The sequence below is a fragment of the Neomonachus schauinslandi genome, chromosome 8, assembly GCF_002201575.2.
Source record: "Neomonachus schauinslandi chromosome 8, ASM220157v2, whole genome shotgun sequence".
In the NCBI taxonomy this organism is placed as follows: Eukaryota; Metazoa; Chordata; class Mammalia; order Carnivora; family Phocidae; genus Neomonachus; species Neomonachus schauinslandi.
In genome coordinates, this window is record NC_058410.1 from 82,734,312 (window position 1) to 82,761,400 (window position 27,089).

A 27,089-nucleotide genomic window follows, 5' to 3' on the forward strand; every position below is an offset into this window, starting at 1 on the left:
GGGGTCATCTTACATCCCCCTTGGGTGCTTACACCTACTTTGAAGACCATTTTTCCAGATGCTGCATAAACAAACCTCTATTGCACCCTTCATATAAGTCATTGTAATTGAGTAAAGATTGGACAGTGAAATAGGAATTCTAATAGGACTTCCAGTCTCATTCCTTTGCCCTTATGTCAACCTCTGATTTTTATTATGAAACTATTCTCTATTTTATAGATGAAGAAATTAATACTGCAGGTGAATTCTGACATTCATAAGGAGTTATAAGATTACATTTCTGTTTTTTTCTTTCAACCTGAATCATGGACTCTCTATTGCTGGTTAATATTTTGAAAGAGTTGGTTTAAAACTCTGGAATTTACTGGGGCACCTGGGTGACTCAGTCGGTGAAATGTGTAAGTCTTGATTTCAGCTCAGATCATGATCTTGGGGTCATGATCTCAAGGTTGTGAGATCGACCCCGCATTGGGCTTCACCCTCAGTGGGACATCTGCTTTTCTCTCTTTCCCCCTTCCCCTGCTCGTGCTCTCTCTCTCTAAAATAAATAAATCTGGGGCGCCTGGGTGGCTCAGTTGGTTAAGCGTCTGCCTTCGGCTCAGGTCATGAACCTGGGGTCCTGGGATCGAGCCCCACATCGGGCCTCCTGCTCCGTGGGACGCCTGCTTCTCCCTCTCCCACTCCCCCTGCTTGTGTTCCCTCTCTCGCTGTGCCTCTCTCTGTCAAATAAAAAAATCTTTAAAAAAAAAATTAAATAAAATAAATAAATTAAATTAAATAAATAAATCTTTACCCCCCCGGAAAAAAAACTTCTGGAATTTACTAATCAAGGCTGGTAATGTGTTCTAGATGGAAGTTTGGCTGATAAGGTACAGATATAAACGTAGCACATACTCATTGGGCCTGTTATTTTTTTTAGCTTTCTTCACAGAAGTCAGTGCCATGGATACCCATGCTAAAATCACTGCCTCTTTGGGCTATTGTAGTTGCACATTTTTCTTACAACTGGACTTTTTATACTTTATTGACGTTATTGCCTACTTACATGAAGGAGATCCTAAGGTTCAATGTTCAAGAGGTAAGAAAAAATAATCATCTCCTTCTTATATAAAGAATACATTTCTAAACTACAGCCAGGATTTGTTTTTATCTATATAAAATTCAGTCATTTTGTATCTTTGATTTTACAGTCACCTACTGAATTCTAGAGACTGCTCTTTTTGCTTCACAGTTGTACCTTCTTTGTTCAGTGTGTGTTCTTGATTCAAGGCATCTTTTGGCTGGTATCCCCCTTAACCAGAAAGGTCTTAGTAGGCCCTAGTAATATGCCAGAATAGCAGATGACAAATTGAAGCCTACCTGTCAAAGGGCTGGTGGTGGGACTCTGCTGGCAGCTGAGAGGGAACTTGGGAGACATGAGGTTCCCGTGCAGGGGTTGCTCTGCAGCGTTATTCAGGCACTGGCCAGCTATAATTGCAAAGCTGTATGAGAAGGGCTTCCTGGGATGCCTGGGTGTTAAGCGTCTGCCTTCGGTTCAGGTCATGATCCCAGCAAGTGAGCATGAGCGGCGGGGAGGGGCAGAGGGAGAAGCAGACTCCCCACTGAGCAGGGAGCCCGATGTGGGACTCGATCCCAGGACGCTGGGATCATGACCTGAGCCGAAGGCAGACACTTAACGACTGAGCCACCCAGGTCCCCAATTTTGAAGATTCATAGTAGTTTGCAGAAGGTAGTTTTAGGTTGTTAGGAGAGTTTTTAACATTTGAACCTTAAGTGGAAAATTTCAGTAACTGATGAATTATCAGTCTTATCCCATCAGGGAACAAGACCAAGATCAGAAATTTCACTTCTCTATTTGCTTCAGTTTATTCATGTGTAGGATTCTGCCACAAATAATGATAGACGTGATCCTGCTCTGCAGAAATCTAAACAGAATAAACTTTAAAGAAGAAATTACCCAGCTCAATACGAGAAAGAAACAAAAATCTTAGCTACAGAAGTAGAAATAGAAGCATACAGCATCTGAATATAGAGGACCACAAAACTATGATGAAAAAAACGGAATCTTTTCTTAAGCACACTGAAATTTAAAATATCAACAGATTTTGTTGGTTTGTACCATTCATGATGGTTAATGGAATTATTACCAGATTTAAATACCACTGATAAAATATCATTCTACCTTTTTTGTAAAACACTACCTTAGTTGTAAAATACTAAAAGGTGTGCCCATCTTTCTCAGACTATAAAAACATTTGTTCTTATCAAAATTAGACCATTTAGTTTTGGCACCCTAGCTTTATGCTGGGGAAAAATGAATAGAAGAAAGAAATGTCTTCTTTTTTTTCCCCAAGTATGTGTTCTACATTTTACAGAATTTGTGATTTCCTAAAAAGCTGACCGTTGAATCATTTCCTACAAAACAAATAGCACATTTCCATGATAAATTGTTTCATATCTCCTGGTGCTTTTATTTTTTTAGGTGGCAACTTAAAGGAAAAGAAGAGGGAAACATAGAGGTCTATCACCTCACTACCTGTGTGCTCTGCTCAAAGCATGTGGTAGTGCACTGGGCACCTGACCTAGATGGTGTTCATTCTAGAATAGTTCGTTAAGCTATACATTTGATTTATGTGGTTTTCTGTATCTGCATGTTATTTTACTATAAAAATATTTGTATAAATACAAATATAAATATGTATAATTATATATACTATATAACAATTTTATATAATAATTTAGAAATATATTTTTAATATTTTCTATCTTTATATTTATATAAAATATAAATTGTTATATCATTTAAAATATAAATAATATAAATTTTAAAATATAAATGAAAGTATAATTGTTTATATATAAATATATTTACAGTAATTTTATATATTTTATAACAATTTTATATATAATAATTTAAATATAAATATATAATACATATATAATATATAAGGATTATATAAATATAAATAAATAAGTGAAAATGGACCAAAAACTAGACCATAGGGAGAATCTATAGCTAATAGACTTGTCCTCTCTTACTGAAGCTGCACCCCAAGTCCCAAAATAACATGTAAGATTACCTTGAGCAGACTGGACTGTGTAAATACCAACAATATATTGCTATGAATTTCCTTTTTGAGGATATTTTGGATGTGTGGATGTGTATGTTGTTTTGATTCTTCTTCCCCACCCCATAATTAATTCTGTATCTTCTTATTCCTTCCAGAATGGGCTTCTATCCGCACTGCCTTATTTTGGCTGTTGGTTATGTATGATCCTGTCTGGTCAAGCTGCTGACAATTTAAGGGCAAAATGGAATTATTCAACAATATGTGTCCGAAGAGTTTTTAGCCTGATAGGTAAGTGAAGTGAGTCAGGGTTTGTTTTGGTTTACAATTATTTACTGTGTTTATAATGCAAGGCAAAATAAAGATGATATTAGTCATTTATTTTGTTCACATATTCAAACATGATTTTTTTTTCATGATTTTTAATGCATGTAGTGCATTTCTGTACAGGATGGTTAGTTCTTTCTGAACCATGCATTTTGAGGGTTAATATTGATCATATCCTATTATCTCTACCATAGTCTTATAACTATAAAAAATGGCTTGCTTTGCTGAATATCATTTCCAGAATTTTCTAAATCACTGTGTTTTCAGCTCTAAGTTTGTAGTGAAAATAATATTTTTAAGTCTCCATCCCTTTTCTAAATGAATACATTTTCAACTGCAATCCAAAAACATTTACTAACATCATTACATTAAATGAGGAGCTATAAATCAAAGAACTCAGAGGAACCTTCAATAATCATAAGTTTCAGACTGTTTTCATAAAGGTAAATTTTAAAACTGTCTAGGACAATTGCTTCATTTCTTTTTTTTTAAAGATCTTGAGTAAGTAGAGACCCTGGAAGTCTCTGATGGCTATAGTTCAGAAATTACATTGTAAAAGGACCCTATTCAGGATAATTCTACAAACACCTTCTGAGCGGCTACTGCTAGAAGATGCTGTCCTGTTGTATTGCTTGCTTATTTCAACTCTCAAGAAATTTTTCCACACCTGCAAATAAAATAGATCCCATTAGAGTCAATCCAATTTTCCCTTTTTTGGCTTCCTGTTCACCTGCTCTGTCCAATATGGTAGCCACTATCCATATATGGCTATTTACATTTAATTGAAATACAAATACAAATATACAAATACAACATTTTCATCATCACAGAGAGTTATTGGATAGCACTGCTGTAGAACAGAGAAAAAATGGCAAACCTCTCATTAAGTCCCTTCCTGTTACTTGTATTTTGTGCTTAACTGCCTATAATAAAATACGTATATTGCTATGAATGCTAAAACCTAAATGGAATGTTTTTCTAACTTTATTCAACAGAGTTTATTTAATTTATCTTCTTTGGTTATATGAACTTTAAATCTCATTCTGTACCAACTATAGCTTCTCTCCAGAACTATATTTTTCAGTCATTCTCTTCTTGCTCTTTGTAGAACTTTAGCTGAGTCTTGGTCACAGGAAGATTTAATAATATTGCATAGTGATATTTTCCTTTTACTTTTACATTAGTTGCATTATGTCTATGTTTTTTCCGGCAGTTTTTGTTTTGTCATGAAAACTCTAATTTAAACTGAGTCTTTTATGCAGTACAGCGTTTCTACAGTAGGTGGCAGTGATATCAAATCTCAGATTTATACTATATTAAGGTAGTCCAAGCAAATATTAATACTGAGGCTTCTTTTTCTGTTTATAACTTTTTAACTCCAGGAATGATTGGACCTGCGGTATTCTTGGTAGCCGCTGGATTTATAGGTTGTGATTATTCATTGGCTGTTGCATTCTTAACCATATCAACAACACTGGGAGGCTTTTGCTCTTCTGGATTTAGCATCAACCATCTGGATATCGCTCCTTCGTGAGTACCAATATAAAGATTGGCTATGATTGACTTTAAATTCATTTTTTTTTAATTGTGGTAAGATATATATAACATGAAATATACCATTTTAACCTTTTTTTTTTTAAGATTTTATTTATTTGACAGAGAGAGACAGCGAGAGAGGGAACACAAGCGGGGGAGCGGGAGAGGGAGAAACAGGCTTCCCGCTGAGCAGGGAGCCCAATGCAGGGCTTGATCTCAGGACCTTGGGATCATGACCTGAGCCAAAGGCAGACACTTAATGACTGAGCAGGGAGGCACCCCCCATTTTAACCATTTTTAAGTGTACAGTTCTGTAGTATTAACTATTCAGGTGTGAAGATGATATGCAACCATCACCACCATCCAACTCTAGAACTTTGTCATCTTCCCAAGCTGAAACTGTTCCCATTAAACACTAACTCCCCATTCCTCACCTCCCCACAGTCCCTGGCAACCTCCATTCCTCTTTCTTTCTCTATAAATTTGACTATTCTAGGAATAACCTTAAATTCTTAAACAAGGGGCACCTGAGTGACACAATCAGTTGAGCACCCAAATATTGGTTTTGGCTCAGGTCTTGAATGGGGGCAGGGGCCGCCATGGCATCAAGATCAAGCCCCACATGGCATAAGACTCACCCCCCCACTCCTGCTCAGTGAGGAGTCTGCTTTAAGACTCTCTCTCCCTCTCCCTCTGCACCTCTCCTCCCCCCGCAAATAAAAAAGAAAAAAACTTAAAAAAAAATAAATTCTTAAACAAGATTTCAGTTTACCTGATAGTTAACACATGAGATTGTTTTTAAATTTAAACTTTTAACTGTCACCACCTCTGTACACAGTTTCCCATAAAAACATTATGCATAACCCATGATAACTTGTGTCTGTCCACCCAGCTAGAGTAGGAACTCTGAAGGCAGACGCTGCATTACCATCCTCAAGGCTCACCATGGGGCTTGGCCCATAGTGGGCATTTAGTTGGATGGATGAATGCCCAAGACTAGACCAAGTTATTTGTCCAATTATTATCTTACCTATGTGCAAATATATTTGTCTAGCACTTGATAGCTTACAAATCACTTTCACAAGCAGTACCTCATTTTATCTTTAAAGCATTCCTAATGAGATAAATATTCTTAACCTATTTTATGACTAAAGAGACTCAGATTCAGAGAAGTTAAGTGATTTGTCTTATATCACACAGCTAATAAATGATAGAGCCCAGACTTGAACCTAAAATTCTTGCCTTTAAGCCCAGAATTCTTTTTTTTTTTTTTAAGCCCAGACTTCTTTTTACAGCTACCTCTCTGGAAATATTCTCTGGGCCACATACTACTAGGATTCTTTTGGGCCAGTTGACAAGGTAGAGGAGGGGGCTGTGTAAATATTTTAACCCAGAAGATTTGGTGTGCTTAATTTTTAATGGATATGAATTTATTTTTGGAGAAAAGATAGGTGGTCTTGTACCCTCTTTCCCCTATCCCAAATTCTTCACACCTGGACTGCCACAGAATTTTCTGATTCCTATTAATCCTCAGTCTGCCATCCCTTCAATAAGTACCTTAAGTAAGAAGTCCAAGAAGGTTCCATAGATCAGACTGTAAGTGTGCCCAGCTCCCTGCTGAGTCCTATCTGCCACTTTGCAGTGCCTTCTACTAAAGGTTCATTCTCGGCCCCTGTGGCAATATTGTTTCCTCTCCACGGGTCTGCACCCTTCCCAGTTCACACCCCAGTTCTTCATTAGGCCTTTCCAGACCATTAATGCCTACTTTTTTCTCTTCCTCTTCTCAGTGCATTCCAGTTATAATTTTATGCTAGACGCATTTATATTCACTGCCTTACTTTGATTTGTAATTATTTTAAATGCAAGTCTTATCTTTCTTATCTCCCCAACTTGGATGTAAACTCATCAGACTGAGACATGCTCTATATCCATATCACAGCTTCTGCACAAGGAGAGGCACACCCTCCTTGAGTGGTTCATTTATATAATCATACCAAGAAAAGTAGGAACTGCAGTGCTACCTATACCCTTAACAGTGGGGAACCAAGAAAGAAAACCAGCAACACTTAGGCATTGGACCAAGAAACCATTTGATATAAAAGGTAACCTAAGCAAAAGCTCTGGGAATATAAGCTCTGAGAGCACAGGGGCCAAGTCCATCTTATTGACCCCAGCCATACCAGAACTGGCCCTGTGCTGGGTCATGGTCAGTGCTCAATCAATGGCATGAATGGAAGAAAGAAAATAGCCTTTCACATATTCTAAAAAAAAATTGGGGTATTGATTTCATTGTATGTCAACACTTTGCTTTAAAGCTCTTTCTTTACTATTATATAATAAAATCAGTTTTTATATTCTCTATTAAATTTAAATACAGAATTCTCAGCCAACATGGAAAATCCCCCATATTATGGTCCCAATTTGTCTTTATAATTTTATTCCTCCCTTCCCTGCCTCATCTACTTTGTATTCTTTGCCCCAGGTGAACTAAACTACTCTTTATTTTCAAAAAATATCCCCCAAGACACACACACACACACACACACACACACATACACACACACACACACGTTCTTTTCCACCTTTGGCCCTATGCTCATGCTGGCCTATATACCTGGAATGCCCACACTCTGGATTTTTCTCATGTCTTGTAGTGATTAGATACTGTGTCCCTGACCAGATTCACTGGCCTGTGACCTCAGGGAATCCTATCCAGAAGCCCCTAGTAATATTAATTTTGATCACCCAGTCAAGATGTTATAGTTTCTCTAGTAACTACTTACTTTTTTCCCCTTTCAACTAATAAAGCAGCTCTGGAAAGATGCTTTGAGATCATACAAACATCCTGCTCCTCATCAAACTCCCCTCACCACCACCAACTTAGATTTAGTGTCCATTGTTGAACCATGCCAAACCAGTTTTTACCATTATGGCCTCAAAACAGTGGTATTTCCACCCTATCTTTCCCTCCACATTTATCAGTTGGCATTCTGTTGTAAGGAAGACCTTCCCTCCTCCCCCACTTGTTTATCTATCATCAGTGTGGACTCAGAGATTCCTAATTTATTTAATGAGTTATAATCCATTATTGTCCTTATCTGTTTTTATGCCCACATTATCTCAGAGTTAGCCATAGGTGCCCCTTCAAGCTGGCTCTTGTAGCCTATCGACATTCCCCCACCCCCTCACCACCCCCCACCCTGCTTCTTCTTTGACCACTTCTTTCTTGATGAAACAACTAGATGTTCCAGATTCATCTTGTATCTTCCCTGCCTTGAAATACCTTGGAATCTGTGGTTTCTCCAAGGAACACTGGTTCCTTTTAGTGAAGAGTGGTGTTTAGAAACTAAGGGCCTGGCAAGAGATCATATGCTTTCATTACTAAGTTAGATTGCCTCTCCTAAGCAGAGGTTAGTTACTACTTAGAAATCACTTGAACCATTGACTGTTGTCAAAGGTTTATTTACAAATAGAAACAAAAGTCTGCCATTTTATCAAATTATTTCTTTTACATCTTTGTATGCTGAATACCATGTACTAGACCTTGTTTTAAGCCTTTTTTTACTTTCTTATCTTTGGGATGTTGAAGTGATCCTTCAATCCTTCATAGAATTATAAAGGTACCAGCATAGACTTGTAAATCTTTTTAGAGTGAATTGTAGGGACGCCTTTCTCTACAAAGTAGCAAAAGATGACAGCTTTAAATGTATATTACTTTTTTTTTTTTAAAGATTTTATTTATTTATTTTGAGAGAGAGAGAATGAGAGAGAACACATGAGAGGGGATAGGGTCAGAGGGCAAAGCAGACTCCCTGCCGAGCAGGGAGCCCGATGCGGGACTCGATCCTGGGACTCGATCCTGGGACTCCAGGATCATGACCTGAGCCGAAGGCAGTCGCTTAACCAACTGAGCCACCCAGGCGCCCACTTTTATTATGATGTTATTATTTCCTAATTCTAGTAAATGAAACTTGTTTAGTTATCTCTTCATTTCTGTAATCATAACTGTTAATTAGAGAAATTGCTGGGTTAAAGCTGAGTTCAGGGCGCCTGGGCGGCTCAGTCGTTAAGCGTCTGCCTTCGGCTCAGGTCATGATCCCAGCGTCCTGGGATCGAGTCCCACATCGGGCTCCCTGCTCTGCGGGAAGTCTGCTTCTTCCTCTCCCACTCCCCCTGCTTGTGTTCCTGCTCTCGCTATGTCTCTCTCTGTCAAATAAATAAATAAAATTTAAAAAAAAAAAAAGCTCAGTTCACATATCAGCTACATTATATGTATTTAAATAGCTCTAAAAAGTATCTACAGGGGACCCTGGCTGGCTCAGTAGAGCATGTGACTCTTGATCTCAGGGTGGTGAGTTCAAGCCCCATGTTGGGCATAGAGCTTACTTAAAAAAATTTAAAAATAGGGGTACCTTGCTGGCTCAATCAGTAGAGCGTGCAATTCTTGTTCTTGGGGTCATGAATTCAAGTGCCTCATTGGGCATAGAGCTTACATTAAAAAAATAAATTAAAAAGAAAAGAAAAGAAATAAATAAAAATTAAAAGTCTCTGCATAGGGGCGCCTGGGTGGCTCAGTCATTAAGCGTCTGCCTTCGGCTTGGGTCATGATCTGGGATCGAGCCCCGCATCGGGCTCCCTGCTCAGCGGGAAGCCTGCTTCTCCCTCTCCCACTCCCCCTGCTTGTGTTCCCTCTCTCGCTGTGTCTCTCTCTGTCAAATAAATAAATAAATAAATCTTTAAAAAAAAAAAAGAAATTTATAGGAACAATAATTGGTTATATACTGACTAAATAGTCACCCATTTTACAGAGAAAGTGGTACCTTCTTGAGTTATTTATCTTCATAGTATTTCATATCATTAAAATCAATTTAAACTTTCAGAACCAGAAATAGATGTGATTAATTATTAAACCCACTAGTTACAATCTTGGCAGTATTTAAATTCTGAAGTTCAAACATCTTTTGCATAGTTTCATATGATTTTTATCTTTAAACTAGAAGTTTACATTAATCCCACTTAAATATAAAACATTTTGTGTTTTTAATGTAATGCTGAATTACATTTTTAAAAGTATAAGGACCTGATAATCAGTATAGTAAAAATATTACACTGTATGTAAAAAGTCTATCGTGATTAAAAAAAACTCCGAATATGTCTTATCCTATTTAGCAATGTAATCATGTTTTCACATCCCAAGATTGATCATGCATCAAAGTTTTATTACAGTGCCTGTCACATAGAGTGTGCTCAGTAAGCATTTGTTGAAGGAATAAATCTCTGGTTTTATCACAAGACCAAATGTCTAATGTTGAAGTTGTTTACAATATACCAGAGTCTTTTGTCAAAAAAAAAAAAAAAAATCAAAACAGAGGGAAGAATTTGTGAACCTTACAAGCTAGGAAATGCTTGTTGAGTATACTTATTGGTGAGTTAAGTAAAGAAGTTTAGGGGCGCCTGGGTGGCTTAGTCCGTTAGGCATCTGCCTTTGGCTCAGGTCATGATCCGAGGGTCCTGGGATGGAGCCCTGAAGGGCTTCCTGCTCAGAGGGGAATCTGTTTCTCCCTCTGCCCCTCCCCCTGCTCCTGCTCTTGATCTTTCTCTCTCACTCTCTCAAATAAATAAGTAAAATCTTAAAAAAAAAAAAAAGGAGTTTAACATAATGATGAAAGAAAGGAAGAATTTGAAAGGCAAATTCAAGAAAGCTTTGTTCAATTTAGTGATAATTTGAAAGATCTGATACAGGAGCGCCTGGGTGGCTCAGTCAGTTAAGCATCTGCCTTTGGCCTAGGTCATGATCCCAGGGTCCTGGGATCCCTGTGTAGGACTCCCTGCTCAATGGGGAGCCTGCTTCTCCCTCTGCCCCTACCCCACTCGTGCTCATGTGCTCACTCTCTCTCAAATAAGTGGGTAAAATCTTTAAAAAAGAAAGAAAGAGAGAGAGAAAGAAAGAAAGATCTCATACAACACAATGGAAATAAGAACCCCTTGAAGCTGAAGGAATAAAGGCGTGAGAAGTCATTTCTGAGGGACAGAGGATAGAAGAAGCCTAAGCAAATTGCTGCATAGTGACCTGAGGCATGTATTTGAGATTTACAAAGTAGGAATGAAGACTGATTACCCAAGAAAGGATTCAAAGAAATAGCAAATAATTACAGGACTAAAATATGTTCCTTTAGGCTACTGATTAGAGAAGGAATCTGGAAGGGATTTCTCTTGAAGTGAGTTAAACAAAATGACACTGTTTGTTATGTAGTTTATAGAATCATAGAAAGTGAGAACCAGGATGGATTTACAGTAACTCATCCCTTACTCAAAGTGTGGTCCACAGCCCAGGAGCATCAGCATCATGTGGGAGCTTACGAGAAATGCGGAATCTCAGGCCTCACCCCAGACTTGCTGAACTGGAATCTGCATGTTAAAGTCCTCAAGTGATTCTTGTGCATCTTCAAGTGGGAGGCTCTGGCCTAGTCAAGTCCTGTCACTCCTACAACAAACACGTCTGGAGGACCTACTATACATGGAGCACACTCTACATGACACTACAAAAAATAACACCCAGCTCCTGCATGCAAGGAGATTAGTTTAGTTCAGGAAATAAGCAGCAAAAAAAAAAAATAAACAATTGTAATATATTATGATAATTCATTCTTTCGACAAATATTTATCAAATACCTGCCAATTACCAGCCATAAAAGACAGCCCTGGCCTGTGAAGCTTTTGGTCTAGGGTGGTAGAAACAAAAGGTTCACACAAATAAAAAACTTTTTGAAGAAAAATGGGAGATTACAAATAGATATAATGTAGATCAAAGAGTAAGGGAGGGTCTCTCTGAGGAAATGACATTTAAGCTCAAGTCTGAGGAATGAGTAAGAAGTCAGCCAGGCGAAAAGGGAATAGAGTGTTCCTGAGAGAAGAATTTACATGAGTAGAAAAAGAAATCAGTGTGTGTCTTAGTCTACTTGGGCTGCCATAACAAAATACCATAGACTGGGTGGCTTAAACAACAGAATTCATTTTCTCAGTTTGAAGTCCAAGATCAAGATGCCAGCATGGTTAGCTTCTTGTCAGAACTCTCTTTCTGGTTTGCAGATGGGCTGCTTTTTGCTGGGTGCCACATGGCCTTTCCCCAGTGTGTCTGCAGGCATGCATGCATCTGTGCAGAGAGAGAAAGAGCTCCAGTGTCTCTCACTCTTCATATAAGGGCACCCATACAATAGATGGGACTTGACAATAGATTAGACCTGAAGAGTAAGGAGAGGTCAAGCATGATGATTTCCAGGCATTCTGCATCTGCAGCTGGATAGATGGATGTGCCACTTATTGGAATTGGGATACCTGAAGGAGGAAGAGTCTTGGGGGAAGATAAAAATTTCAGACATGTTAAATTTTAGATATTTGTGAAAACATCTAGAAAATTGTAGTTATAGGCAGTTGGATTTATGGATCTGGAACTCAGAAGAGCATTCTGATTGGAAATGAAAATTAGGCAATAGTAATCCACATTTTGAAGTATTGAAAGATAAGCATTGCCTTGGGAGAGAGTGACAAGTGATCCCAAGACTGGATCTTGGCAAACATTTAGCACCCAGAAAGAGGGGAAATAACCAGAAAAGGAAACTAAAAAGGAACAAGAGAGATAGAAGGAAAATCAAGAATGTGTTGTCAAGAAAGCCCAGATTATCCAGTCTTCAATTCAAGAAGGGGCTCTGGATAATAGATAAAAATTTAGGAGTCATCAACATATGAGTAGTAGATAAAGCCACAGCATTGGATAAAATTACTCAGGAAATAATGAAAACCTTGGGAATTCATCAAGAGAAAGAAGAACCTGATGCAAGAGTAATTGAAAGATGCAAAAGGAAAAAGAGAAAGAAAATAAGCTGAGATTGGGATCCCCAAAGGGAGGGCTTGATCAACAGTCTCAGATGCCACAGAGAAGTCAGGTAAAGCAAGAATGAAAATATTCCTCTCCATATGGAGAAGTCTTTAAACATCTTGGTGAAAATGCTGCCATAGAACAAGGAGAAGGAAGTTAGGTTGCAGTGACTTAGGAAATGAATGGAACTTATAAGGAAGTGAAGACCGCCAACATAAAGCAGTGATTTCGAAAATGGGATCCTTAGCCCATCCACATCAAAATCATCAGGAGTGCTTGTTAAAAATAAAGCAGAATAATTGATCACAGGGCTAGGGAAGGACTCTGCATTTTGTTGCTCCTCCAGGTGGTTTTCATGGACATTAAAATTTGAGAACCACTGCCAATAAACAACTATTTCAAAACTATAAACCATGAAGGGAAAGAGAAAAAGCTAAAGATGAGCCCAAGTGGAGGGATTAGCTTTCAAATGAGAAGAAATGGAAGGTAGTAAAGTGGGTTCAGTTAAAGAAAAGTTTTGAGGTGAGTGAGATGAGAACTTGAGGATTGTAGTGATTCAAAATATGTCCACACATTCTTCAACACTTGGAGGGAACACTCCTTTGAGTGTGGGCTGGATTTAGTGACTTGTTTCTAATGATATGGTAAAAGCAGTGATATCTGACTAGGTCATAAAAGGCCTCACAGCAGCTTCCTTGCTCTCTGTCTCAGATGACTCATCTGCCACGTAGGGAGGACACTTAGGAGCCCTGTGGCAAGGCCCAGATGGGGGGAACTGACGCCATCGCCTGCAGCCACATGAGTGAGCTTAGAAGTGGATAATGCAGCCCCAGCCAACATGACCGAAACTTCATGAGAAATTCTGAGCCGGAGCCACCCAGCTAAACCGCTTCTATATTCCTGACCCAGAGACCCTGTGAGATGATAAATATTTGTTGTCCACAGCTGCAAGGCTTGAAGTAATTTATAGTGCAGCAGTAGATAACTAATTGAAAAGTCTTTAACTGTTAGTCTTTGATTTCTCTGTGACATGGGACTCAGGTTCATTGTTAAGACTAAGAAAGAAGATAGGTGTGGAGAAAAAGACTCGAGAATCATAAAAGTTCAAACTAGCTACCGGGGAAATTTGTCACTAAGAACTCATTGAAGGGGTTTCTGGCATGGGCGAGGATCAGCTACAATTGGAGATGAGTTTTGTACTTTCTCTATTTTACAGAGTTGTTCTTTCAGTGGTTTCAGCAGCCCAAGTGTAGGATTGAAAATGTGCTGTAGAATTGATTTAGGCTTGAGATTTTAACAAGCTAAGGGTTGATGAACACTCAAAGGGATATGGGAATTGAGAGTTTGGGCACAAAAGATATCCAGGCTGTGTTATCTCTCAGATGCTTTTAGTTGAAATAATAGAAATCCTAATTCAGGCTGGCTAAACAGCACAGTGTATTGATTCACTTTAGTGTAAAATCCAGTGACAGTTGGCTTCCGGCAAGAGTTGACATCAGCTGTCCACTAATATTACCAAAGATTCATTTCTTTTCCACTCTCTAGCTTTCATGATACTAGTTTTATCCTAAGACTGGGTGTGCTTGTTAAATCACACAATGAAATGATTGCCAGTAACTACCAGAATTGCATGCTTCTTTACTCACATCAGTCAAGGAAGAAAAGGATCCTTTTCTCTCTCAACCATGGAAGTAAGTCCTGGGCTTCATTTTGATTGAAACAAAGCAAGTCACATATCCACCCCTGAACCAACCCCTATGGCCAAGAGAATACCATTTGACTTTAGGACAATTAGCACCCCCCTAAAGTTAGAGGTAAAGGAGTCAGTATCCCCCAAACCTCATGGGAATGGATGCTGAGGAGGCCACTGGTAATATCCACTACAACACATGAAGGTGGGAACACAAAGAACTCATTTTGAAGAAGAAGAAACTCAGATACAGAGGAATTATGTGGCTTCCAGAGTCACCCCTAGTAAATGGCAGACCTGAGATTTGAATCCAGGTCTCAGCAACATGATTCAGGGATCTTTCTGCTACATCAAGTTGTCTCTTGAAGATCTTAAAAATTGGTCATTGTCTAGTAGTTATTTTGAGAACTCAGGGTAAAGAACTCATTGCCAAGAGCAGATACATACTCTGGTTGCCTCAGTTTATGTGAGTTTATTTTAAAACTAAGTAAATAAATATGAGAAGTAAAAATTGTAAGGAACATAAAATTGACTAACTAACCAAGCTAGCCAGAAAGAAGGTAGTAAGACACCCACTCCATTTCATGGAGCTGAAATGTAATTCAGGATTCATCAGGTGCCTTCAGTCCTTCAGGAGCTCTGGAATCTGGCAAGAGCTTCTGGGAAGGGGAAAAAAAAAACCAAAACAAATATACATAGTACTTACCTTATAAGATTGTTGTGAGGATTAAATAGAACACATCTACACTCACATATACACTTAGCTCATAATGTAGTAAGTTCATTTGCACATAACACAATAAACTATTATTTTCTGGCAAACTGAGTCAGGTGCCATGACCAGGGTCACAAATCAATCCAAGTAAAATATTAAAGGGCTGATTGGTGAGCTCTTAGAAAAGAAAATACTGATTACTGAGGAGTAACCGTTGGATCATTAACAGCCAAAATAGCAAAATGGTCTAATTTCTCAACATTTTTAGCCTCATATATAGAGGGAACACAGTATATATGGTACATCAGGATTTCAACTAGATCTCCCATGATAACCTTTTGGATAAGTTGGGAAAAGATGAATTGGATGTACAATGAGATGGATGTGTAATTACTAAATTTCAGTGTCATAGCGTGCTGATTAATGGATCTAGTTATTTAACAAACAGCGTGCCCAGGCACTCTACCAAATGTTGAAGACACAAACATGAAACTAACATGGCCCCTGTTTGCATCTGTAGAAGCTTCTGGTATCTTGAAGTGTGATAAGGTCACATGTCCTGAAGCATATACTGGATGATGGGCAGGCAGGATCCTGGAACTGGGCTTCAAGCATCAGCTGAGTGGTTGAACTTCATATCTTGAAGACTCTGTTCCAGCCCTGGCATTTTGTGAGTCATAAGTAAAAAAAAAAATTTATCTAGATATAGTATGAAATGAAACAGTTTAGTAACATAAATGATGCCAACAAGTAGTTGTAGAAGTTGGGAGAATGGTAAGTACATGTATGCACCATGTGCTTACCACCAGATTTCTGGTTGTGATCAACATATATATATATATGTGAACAACATATGTAACTTTTAAAAATATATCGCTGTAACAAACAATGAATCATGGAACACTACATCTAAAACTAATGATGTAATGTATGGGGATTAACATAAGAATAAAAAAATTAAAAAATATATATATCACTGTACAAATGTAAGGTAATCACATCAAAGTTAAAATTATTTCCCTCCCTTCTATTTTGATTCAACCCTTTAGATGAGCTTGCAGTTTTTATTTTCCAACTACAATTTCTTGGTTTAAAGGATACTAGTTGTTTCTAGTTCTCCATGTCTTGGTTAACTAGGGGATTACATATCTTTTGACCATGTTGTTGCTTAGTTGCTTTTTCTTTGGTAAAAGCTGAGTGCCCACAGGGCGCCTGGGTGGCTGAGTCGTTAAGCGTCTGCCTTCGGCTTGGGTCATGATCCCAGAGTCCTAGGATCGAGCCCCGCATCGGGCTCCCTGCTCTGCAGGAAGCCTGCTTCTCCCTCTCCCACTCCCCCTGCTTGTGTTCCCTCTCTTGCTGTGTCTCTCTCTGTCAAATAAATAAATAAAAATACTAAAAAAAAAAAAAAAAAAAAAGCTGAGTGCCCATGCACTGGATAACACTCTGATAGTTAGAACAAGAACATTTGAGGGCCACAGACCTTTAAGCATTCAGCACTGAAGCTTATGGTGAAAAATTAAGCTCCAGAAAACTGGTATTTCCTACAGAATGAATTCAGTGATGACTATGGCAGTTTTATTAAGAAGGCAGCATTATAGATTATAACCTTATAATACTAAGTACTGATTTGGAGTCAGACAAATTGGGTAACATTTTACAGTCTTTCTTCATCTGTAGTATGGAGATAGTAATCCCTACCTCCTGGAGTGGATTTTACTATTAAAATGGGATATATAGGGCGCCTGGGTGGCTCAGTTGGTTAAGCGACTGCCTTCGGCTCGGGTCATGATCCTGGAGTCCCTGGATCGAGTCCCGCATCCGGCTCCCTGCTCGGGAGGGAGTCTGCTTCTCCCTCTGACCCTCCCCCCTCTCATGTATTCGCTCTCTCTCATTCTCTCTCTCTCAAATAAATAAATAAAATCTTTAAAAAAAATGGGATATATATATAAACTTAGAGCCATGCCTGACATAAGGTTTTTGAACAAACAATCAGTAATCCTATTAACATAAAGATGTGTTCGTGGTATTTTCCAAGCCTCTTTCTCTCTAGATTAAAATAGAGATTTTCTGTGGATAATTTTGTTGCCCAGATACAGGGGAATTGGAGAGATTTTTAACAATTAATCCCACAGCACTCCAGTACTCCACCAACACAGAATGCAGACTGGGTCTGGACAACATCTTTTTTCCCAGCAGTCATCCATCTCTCATGGCCCTTCCTGGCCAAGTGTAATATAAATACTTGAATGAGTTTCTTGGTGCTGACATTTAGGATTTCACAGCATTCATATGCACTTAATATCTGTCACTGAAAAGGCCTGGCAACATTGCAGGTGGTTCCTCCTACTGCCAAGGTGTTAATGGTTTAAAAAAAAAAAGATTCTGCCAAGCTTGGTTAATTTAAGATACACTCCCTAAAGGGCATAAGCCAAAAAGACCTGTGCCATGTGCTTTTGTTATTGTTTCTAGTACAAATGAGTTTTGAACATAAAAATTTGTGATGTTTGTAGATCATTGACTTAGGTTCAGCAGGATGTTTTATTTAGGCACTCGGGCTGCCATTCAGAATGCCATAGACTGGGTAGCTTAAAAAAATAGTTTATTTTCTCACAGTTCTGGAAGCTGGAAGTTGGAGATCAGGGTGTCAGCATGGTCAGGTTCTGGTGAGAGCTCTTTTCTTTGCTTGCAGACGGCCTCCTTCTCCCTGTGTGCTCACATAGCCTTTCCTTGGTCAATACTCACAGAGATAGAGCGATTTCTCTCTCTTCCTCGTCTTTTTTTTTTTTTAAAGGTTTTATTTATTTATTTGACAAAGAGAGAGACAGCGAGAGAGGGAACACAAGCAGGGGGGGAGTGGGAGAGGGAGAAGCAGGCTTCCTGCTGAGCAGGGAGCCCGACGTGGGACTCGATCCCAGGACCCTGGGATCATGACCTGAGCCGAAGGCAGACGCTTAACGACTGAGCCACCCAGGCGCCACCTACCTAGATGATTTTTATGAAAAATAAATTATAGGGGCGCCTGGGTGGCTCAGTCATTAAGCGTCTGCCTTCGGCTCTGGTCATGATCCCAGGGTCCTGGGATCGAGCCCCGCATTGGGCTCCCTCCTCGGTGGATACACACAGCAACTTGGGAAGATGTTTAGCAACCCCCCTATGTAATCCAAAAGGTTGCATACTGTGTGGTTCCATTTCTATGAAATTCCTGATCGGGAATCAGCACCCTTTGGAGCCAGTACCCAAGAGAAGTATTTGTGTCTGTGGGACAAAGCTCCAGCAGCCAGCACAGCCACTGCCCCAGGGGTCTGTGGACAGGACCTGGCACAACTGCGGGTCACATGCCATTTCTCTGGTCACATGTATTGAATGAGCATATATGTACTGGCCCTGGAAATAATAAAGGGGAATAAAACATGAGTTTGCAGTGCGACTGTGGAATCGGAAATAGCAAACTTGAATTATAGAACAATTACCTCTTAGAACCCATAGCACTAGCTTTAAGGACAATAAAGTTCTGGGAAGACAGAGCTCAATATGAGCTGAACTAGACAAAGAAAGCTTCATGGAAGAGGTGCTAAGCAAGTTGTCTGGACAGAAAGAGTATGGATTTCAGATAGCGAGTAGGGTATGATGAGTACAGATAGCTAACAGGAATGAGCGTAGCAGACATGATTGGCTGGAATGAGAGCTCTCTGAATCTGAAGTTCGTATTATGCAGCACTAAGACGAGGTACATGGACCAGGGCCAGGCCACTGCAAATCAGGCAAAAGATTACAATCTTCTTAGGGTAAGCATGAAACCATCCTTGTAAGTTTTTGAATAGGGGTGACCTCACAAAATTATGATTATTCAAATTAAAGCTTATACAGTTTGAGAGACAGTTCAGCCATATGTAAAATGTCCTTAAAAATGTTTATTCCAGTAGATTCTGTTTCTTGATCGGGGGCTAATGACATGGTTCTGTTCACTTTATAGAAAATTCATCACGCTGTACACTTATGGTCTGTGTACATTTCCATATGTATGTTGTACTCAAAAATAATGTTTTAGTGTACTTGGTGGGTTGTGGGGGAACTCACATGGGACCAGCAGGTATGTTACATGTATACATGTATGAACCCATGAATGATAAGGGAAATAATCTATCACTAACTGGCCAAGGTCACATGGTAGAATTGGGAGCCACAGATCTTTAGGTCTCCTGATTAGCAGTCAATATGACTTCTTTATGGAAAATAAGCATTTCATTCAGCCTTCCTTAGTCTACATACATTCCTTATGTATTGGAGAAATCAACAGATCATTAGCACTTTCCAAATACAAGCAGAAATTCTTTCTTTAAAGATTCGCATCTAGGGCGCCTGGGTGGCTCAGTTGGTTGGGCGACTGCCTTCGGCTCAGGCCATGATCCTGGAGTCCCTGGATCGAGCCCCGCGTCGGGCTCCCTGCTCGGCAGGGAGTCTGCTCCTCCCTCTGACCCTCCCCCCTCTCATGTGCTCTCTCTCATTCTCTCTCTCAAATAAATAAATTAAAAAAAAAAAAAAAAGAAACATTCATCTCATCTTTAAAAAAAAAAAAAAAGATTCGCATCTAAACATAGCTAAGAATATTCCACTCCTCTAAGCTTTACCCTTAAAATAAATTAACTTTTCCTGAACTTATTAAAAATGCATTTTTTGTTATACACACACACAAACAATGTATACCAAACTTGTCTACTTCTGGGAAGTATGCAAGGACTTAGCTATAAGCATATACATATAGTAAGTGGAACACGTAAGTTGCAAAATTGTTATGTTCAATATTATCTCATTTCTATAATAATATATTAGAAATATAGGGGCACCTGGGTGGCTCAGTCGGTTAAGCATCCGCCCTCAGCTCAGGTCATGATCCTGGAGTCCCAGGATCGAGTCCCGCATCGGGCTTCCTGCTAGGTGGGGAGCCTGCTTCTCTCTCTGACCCTCCCCCCTCTCATGCTTTCTCTCTCTCATACTTTCTCTCTCAAATAAATGAATAAAATCTTTAAAAAAAAAAGAAAGAAATATATACATATAAATAAAAATAATTAGGATATTTACCGAAGTGTTAATGTTGATTATCTCTATATGGAAGGACAAAGGTAATTTTTTCTTCTTAATTTTTTTTTCAATTTTCAACAATGAAATAGATTTTGTAATCAGGAAGTAAATTCTTTTTTTTTTTTAACTAAAGAACCTTAAGACACATCAAACTTCCTATCTAATATAGTCCTGTACCCTGTACGAAAATCAGTCTCAACACTTTTCTTTTTTTTTTAAAGACTTTATTTTATTTATTTGACAGAGAGAGACACAGCGAGAGAGGGAACACAAGCAGGGGGAGTGAGAGAGGGAGAAGCAGGCTTCCCGCTGAGCGGGGAGCCCAACGCGGGGCTCCGTCCCAGGACCCCGGGATCATGATCCGAGCCAAAGGCAGACGCCCAACGACTGTCTCAACACTTTTCTAAATCACTATAAGAAAGATTTTCATTTGGAGCGCCTGGGTGGCTCAGTCGTTAAGCATCGGCCTTCGGCTTGGGTCATGATCCCAGGGTCCTGGGATCGAGCCCTGCATCGGGCTCCCTGCTCAGCGGGAAGCCTGCTTCTCCCTCTCCCACTCCCCCTGCTTGTGTTCCCTCTCTCGCTGTCTCTCTCTCTCTCTCTCTGTCAAATAAATAATAATAAATAAATAAAATCTTTTAAAAAGCTGATTCTTTAAAAAAAAAAAAAAGGATTTTCATTTCAGTGACTGCGTTCCCCTGTGTAATATTAGAATGCTTATTAACTATTGAAATGCAGGTTTTTCACCAGTTAAATATATTCAGTCCAACTTAGTAAGACATTTCATTTAGACATGAAATTTCACAAGAATACAGAGTGTTCTGGAAGTAATACAGCTATCTGTTGAAAGAAGCCACTTAGGGACGCCTGGGTGGCTCAGTTGTTAAGCGTCTGCCTTCGGCTCAGGTCATGATCCCAGGGTCCTGGGATCAAGTCCCACATCAGGCTCCTTGCTCGGCGGGGAGCCTGCTTCTCCCTCTGCCTGCCACTCCCCCTGCTTGTACTGTCACTCTCTCTCTCTCTCTCTCTAGCAAATAAACAAAATCTTTTTTTAAAAAAAGCCACTTAAATATGTAACATAATAATAAACCTCTATGAAAATGTTTCCACAGGTATGCTGGTATCCTCCTGGGCATCACAAATACATTTGCCACTATTCCAGGAATGGTTGGGCCTGTCATTGCTAAAAGTCTGACCCCTGATGTAAGTAGATAATTTGCTTATAAACTGCAAAGGTCTCCACAGTTCACTTAAGCCTGCACATCTGTGTCAAAATTGAGCATATTTTAATTAAGAGTAAAATTCTGAATGTTTATTCTTATGCGGTTCTTTATGTCAACAAAAAGCTAAATGCCATAATGGGCAGGAAAGTATATTTTCAAAGAACACTCTTTGGTTTTTAGACGAAACAATAGAACTAAGTTCGGCGAAGATATTGTAGCTGACACCACGCAAGTACTTAAAAGTGGTGATATTATACAAGATAAATAACTGTGTCTTTGGTTTGAACAAAGAAAAACTGGCAATGTAAATTCATTCAAGAAGTGGATCCACAGGTGCACCTGGGTGGCTCAGTCGTTAAGCGTCTGCCTTCGGCTCAGGTCATGATCCCAGGGTCCTGGGATCGAGCCCTGCATCAGGCTCCCTGCTTCTCCCTCTCCCATTCCCCCTGCTCATGTTCCCTCTCTCTCTGTGTTTCTGTCAAATTAATTAATTAATTAATTTTTTTTAAAAAAAGTCTTTAAAAAAAGTAGTGGATCCACAAAGGTGAGGTATCAGGAAGTCATGTGGGAATGAGTAAGGAACAGGGAAATGAACACCACTGAGAGGAGCAGAAGACTCGCAAAGACACGGTAGATGTCTTCACATAGTGAAGGATAACCACACGGAACATGGTGACTTATTCTTGGCAGTTCCACGAAGACAGATGAAGAGAAGTAATGAGGACACAATAGGAAAATTCTCTGCTCCAAGCTGTCTACTATACGGAATGGGCTGCCTTATGAGTTAGTGAGCCCTGAAACAGTCAAACACGGATCTATGGGCATTTCATGAGTGATTATTAATATGCCAGATACTGAGGATCCAAAGGCAAAATGACAAGCTTCTACACTTGTGAAACACATCATTTAGAGATCGCACATAATCGAATAGTTAAAGTACAGTGACGAATGCTGCAGAAAAGAATGTGTGCAGAGTGCTGTGGGCACAGGGGAGAGGGCACGCAATTTGTGAGGAGGGAGCCCTGGAGGAGTGAGCCGGGTGTGGGAAGGGCACTGAGCCTCCGAAACACCGTGGGCCCAGGGGTGGTCCCACCTCCAGCTGGAAGGCGGCGTGGTGCCTCATCAGTCAGCAGAGACTCAGCACTGTGCAAGTTGCCCACGATGTGTAAGAAATAAAAATAAAGGACCCCCAACTCCAATTTTCTACGGTTTAAAAAAATCTAAAGCCTGGTGAAATACAGTTTTCAAGAGGCTGACTTAAACCTCTAAGAGACTTAATTTTCTCTTTGTCTCTGTGATCAAATTAACACCATCTAATCCTTAGAATTTCAGAATATGCTTACAAACTTTCTCACTACCAAATATACTGATTTCGGCCATATAGGTGTTTGCCACAGTGGGTGTTCCTGTTTCTTCTCTGCTCCCACCATTTCTTTCTTTTTTTTTTTTTAAGATTTATTTATTTAAGAGAGAGAGATCATGCAAACGGGGGATGGGGGGCAGAAGGAGACAAGCAGACTCCCCACTGAGCAGGGAGCCTGATGTGGGGCTTGATCCCAGGACCCTGAGGTCATGACCTGAGCTGAAATCAAGAGTCGGTCGCCTAACCGACTGAGCCACCCAGGCACCCCTGCTCCCACCATTTCTGATTCCTTACTTGAATGAATCCGAGCCTCCTTGTTACTATTTTCTCTCACTTAATAGAAAGGGACATTGGGAAAGTTTTGTTTTGGTTTTTTTTTCTAGAATTGTGTGTCTCAATATGGACACATCAGAAATGTTTAACCTTATCTTCATGGAGCACTGTGGCAACACAGGAACCTAAGTAAACCATGGGAACCTAAGTAAACCATGTATTAATTTCACTTATTATGGCTAATTATAGTATTTCTGCTAGAGATATCTGGATTCCTCAGTTAAAGTCTTGAAACGTTTGTAAAGTGGGAACCGAACTGGATTTTGGATATGGTATCATAGCATTTGTTTAATGTTATTAAAAGGATATTATTTTTTAAAAGGAAAACACAGGGGCGCCTGAGTGGTTGAATCGGTTGAGCATCAGACTCTTGATTTCAGCTCAAGTCATGATCTTGGGGATAGAGCCCTGCATCTGGCTCTGCGCTCAGTGTGGGGTCTGCTTGGGATTCTCTCTCTCCCTCTACCTCTGCCCCTCCCCCTGCACGCACGCGTTCACTCTCTCGCTCTAAATAAAGAAAAGCTTAAAAAAAAAGAAAGGAAAAACACACATTTGCCTTTACAATTGTAATTGCTCACAATTAAAAATTACTGCACTGCCTCAAAAACTTTGCAGAATGAGCAGAGTACAAATAAGTAACACATTGTTAGCATATGAAAATGTTACTAAAATTACAATGGATTTCTAAGATTTTTTTTCACCGAAATACATGCATCTCAGATAAGCATAACTTAACAAGAGAGTGCTCTCTTTCTCCATGCTTTTTCTTTTTTCCTAAATGAATGACCTCATACTAGCTTCCTAGTGCCTTTCCTTTTTCTTCCTCGTTGCCAATTCCCCTGCTTGTTTTTTCTTTTCTACATGCTGTAGATGTAGCATTCTGGTTACACTGACATTGCAAAATCCAAAAAATGGTGGTTTAAGTTAGTCACATGACCCAGAAATTAGCTAGCTGCCTGATGTTTTTATACCACTGTACTATACACTAAACAATTGTGTTCTGTTGATCTCTTAACTGGCAAATCCCATCCGTGTCCTATTTTGTGGGCCATTCAGGAGCTCTCTGTGCCAGGCCTCAAACTTGAAATTCAAAGTCCATCTTAACTCATCCTTACTTGATCTGCCCCTTGTATCTCCCACCTAAGAACTTGGAAGATGATGGGCAAGCATACTACTTTCCTAGTAACACATGATTGAAAGACATGCCACATGTTTTATTTTGAGTAAACTTGAGTAAACTCTGAATAAATGGTATTGTAAAAATACACAAATCCTAAGTATAGGGGTGGATGAATTTTCACAAAGTTAATCCACTCGTGTAACCAACACCCAGTCCAGAAACAGAACGTTACCTCTCTTGCAAAGCCCCTGGGTGCTCCTTGCTGCCGTTCCCCTTTCATCCTGGTAAGAGGAGCTACTACTCCGACTTTTAACACTGTGGATTAGTTTTGTGTAATTTTGAGCTTTTATATAATGGAATTTTATATAATGCAGTCATTCAATACATACTCATTTGTGTCTGGCTTCTTCTGCATAACATTTCGTTTGTGAGATGCATCTGTGTTGTTTTAGCTCATTCATTTTAGTTGCTGTATAGTATTCCATGGAGCAAATATACCTCAGTTTCACTGTTGATGGACATTGGGTTGTTTTCAGCATGAGGCTTTTATGAGTAATGCTACTGTTGTAACAGTCTTGTGACCCTACCTTTTCTATAAAGTGGACTATAAACAAAATTTTTTTTCATGTGCATGTTTTTCTTTCTCCCTATAGAACACTATTAGAGAATGGCAAACAGTTTTCTGTATCGCTGCTGCTATAAATGTGTTCGGTGCCATTTTCTTCTCGCTATTCGCCAAAGGTGAAGTGCAAAACTGGGCTCTCGATGATCGACATGGACACAGAAACTGAAGGAACCAATAAATAATCCTGTCTCTATTAACGTATTTTTGTTTATCATGTAACCTAAAAGTGCCTTTGATATTTTAAATGTGTATGCATTCTACATATAAGAAAAAAATTGGATGAAATTTTTAAGGCTTGTAATCATGAAATGTCACAAGTTGCCAGATTAGTAAAATTAGCTATTTTTAATCATTAATAACATGTATCCTGAAACTTAGACTTGAGGGTCACATATCCGGCTGTAAATCAGGCAATATAAAGTAGGGGAGTTCTATTTATTTTTAAGGGGCATCCTTGAAGGAATGAGCGGAAGTGGACCTTTCTATCCCTTTGCTTAATTACACTAGGTAATAATTCTCAGGTCTTGGTCAACACCTGTTTTTGACCACTTTGCTCATACAAATTATGTCGGCCACAATCCCTGACACTCAGGTCTCAAATCTCCATGGAGCTGCCAGCCACGGTATAATTTGGCCTGGCAACCACATGGAGGGAAGCATGCCCAGGAGGCTGCCAAGCATTCCCTCACTGGCTTCAGGGATGGTGCCCACCATTTATCAGAGGCAGCATCCAAGACCAGGGTCAGCGCCAAGTCTTCAGATGGCGTTCTTCCCCTGGGCGCTGTTAATGTGTCGAGCGAGAAAGCCGCAAGTAGGCCCGGGCTGCAAGATCCACCGCCGCAGTCTCGATACAAATCCTCACACTTTTCCCTTCCCGGCACAATGGAATATTGATTGGCATGTAACCTGCAAGAGAACGATGTGATGCCCAATTAACTACAAATAAAATCATCCTTGATTAAAACTACTTTCACGTGGATTAGAATATAAGTTTCCAAGTCCCTGTGTTCTCTGGGCTTCACCAGAATAAGTAAAACAATTTTAAAACTCTCACATTTTTTTTCCTTTTGTCTACATGTAAGCTTCTGGTTGCAGTTGAAAGTTGAAGTGACTTTTATTTGGCCCCATCATCTACAACCAGTGGTGGAATAATCCTTACTTGTGGTTCCTAAAATCATGTTTTCCAGTTTTTCCCCAAACCAGCTTCCAGTGGCTTTTGAGCATGCTTGGAGGGCATTTATGTGATTTAGAAGTTGATTTATGTTTTGTTATGTTTGTTCAACACTACCTGTAACATTTTGAGTAAAACTGATTCATGTAATATGGTGTGGATACATTTCTGTACATTTCTTTTTTAATCTGTAAATAGCTTTAAGTTGCTATGGTGGTATTTCTTTTATAAATCATCAAAATAAACATTTTTGGGTTGGTTTTTGGATCTGACAGTCCTATGGTATTCTCTAGTGTCTCGAGTGGCTATTTGACATCTCTGCTGTCCTCCTCAAGCCACCAGGCTACCTCCATGGGCCCCTCCCTGAGCCACCACCAAGCCAAGGAGACTTAGGCCATCTAAGGGAGACAGCATGAGGAAACTTTTGCCATCAAACTGCCCTTCCTAGCTCTGCAGAGGGCCCGCTCTTCTCCTGGAAGCATATGCCTACACCACAAATTGTACCCTCTCCTGCCTCCTCTAAGATCTTGATTTAGTCATTCCCCTGTAATTTGGTTCTTCAATCTCCACCTCTCTTCTCTTTCTTTTCCTTCGGTCTCAAGGACACTCAAGTCTTCTCTAGCCTTTAAAAACAAAAATATGAAATTCTGGTGCGCCTGGGTTGCTCAGTCAGTTAAGCGTCTGCCTTCGGCTCAGGTCATGATCCCAGGGTCCTGGGATCGAGCCCCACATCGGGCTCCCTGCTCAGTGGGGAGCCTGCTTCTCCCTCTGCCTGTCGCTCCCCCTGCTTGTGTGCGTGCGCTCGCCCTCTCTGACAAATAGATGAAATCTTAAAAAAAAAAAATTTTTTAATTTAAAAAAAATACGAAATTCTTCTGGGGACATAAAACCACAGATACATACAGAGTATCTTTACCATGATATTCAAGAAACCGGAAACAGTGGTTACCTCTGGAGAGAGAA

The 27,089-nt window shown here is 39.7% G+C and overlaps 1 protein-coding gene across 8 annotated transcripts in view; it reads left to right on the forward strand.

Moving 5' to 3' along the window:
* The window catches only part of SLC17A5 (solute carrier family 17 member 5), a 48,676-nt gene extending 22,296 nt beyond the window's left edge, over window positions 1-26,380 (forward strand). For 6 of the 8 annotated variants that reach the window (XM_021693170.2, XM_044917275.1, XM_044917276.1 and 3 more), the window contains 5 exons: window positions 920-1,078; window positions 3,227-3,359; window positions 4,778-4,925; window positions 21,404-21,494; window positions 24,984-26,380. In XM_021693170.2, coding sequence (XP_021548845.1) covers window positions 920-1,078; window positions 3,227-3,359; window positions 4,778-4,925; window positions 21,404-21,494; window positions 24,984-25,121 — 669 coding nt within the window. In that variant the 3' untranslated portion in view covers window positions 25,122-26,380. The remainder of the gene's footprint in view (window positions 1-919; window positions 1,079-3,226; window positions 3,360-4,777; window positions 4,926-21,403; window positions 21,495-24,983) is intronic. The other 2 variants (XM_044917277.1, XM_044917278.1) reach the window with 2 other exon arrangements.
* The last annotated feature ends 709 nt before the right edge of the window (window positions 26,381-27,089 follow it).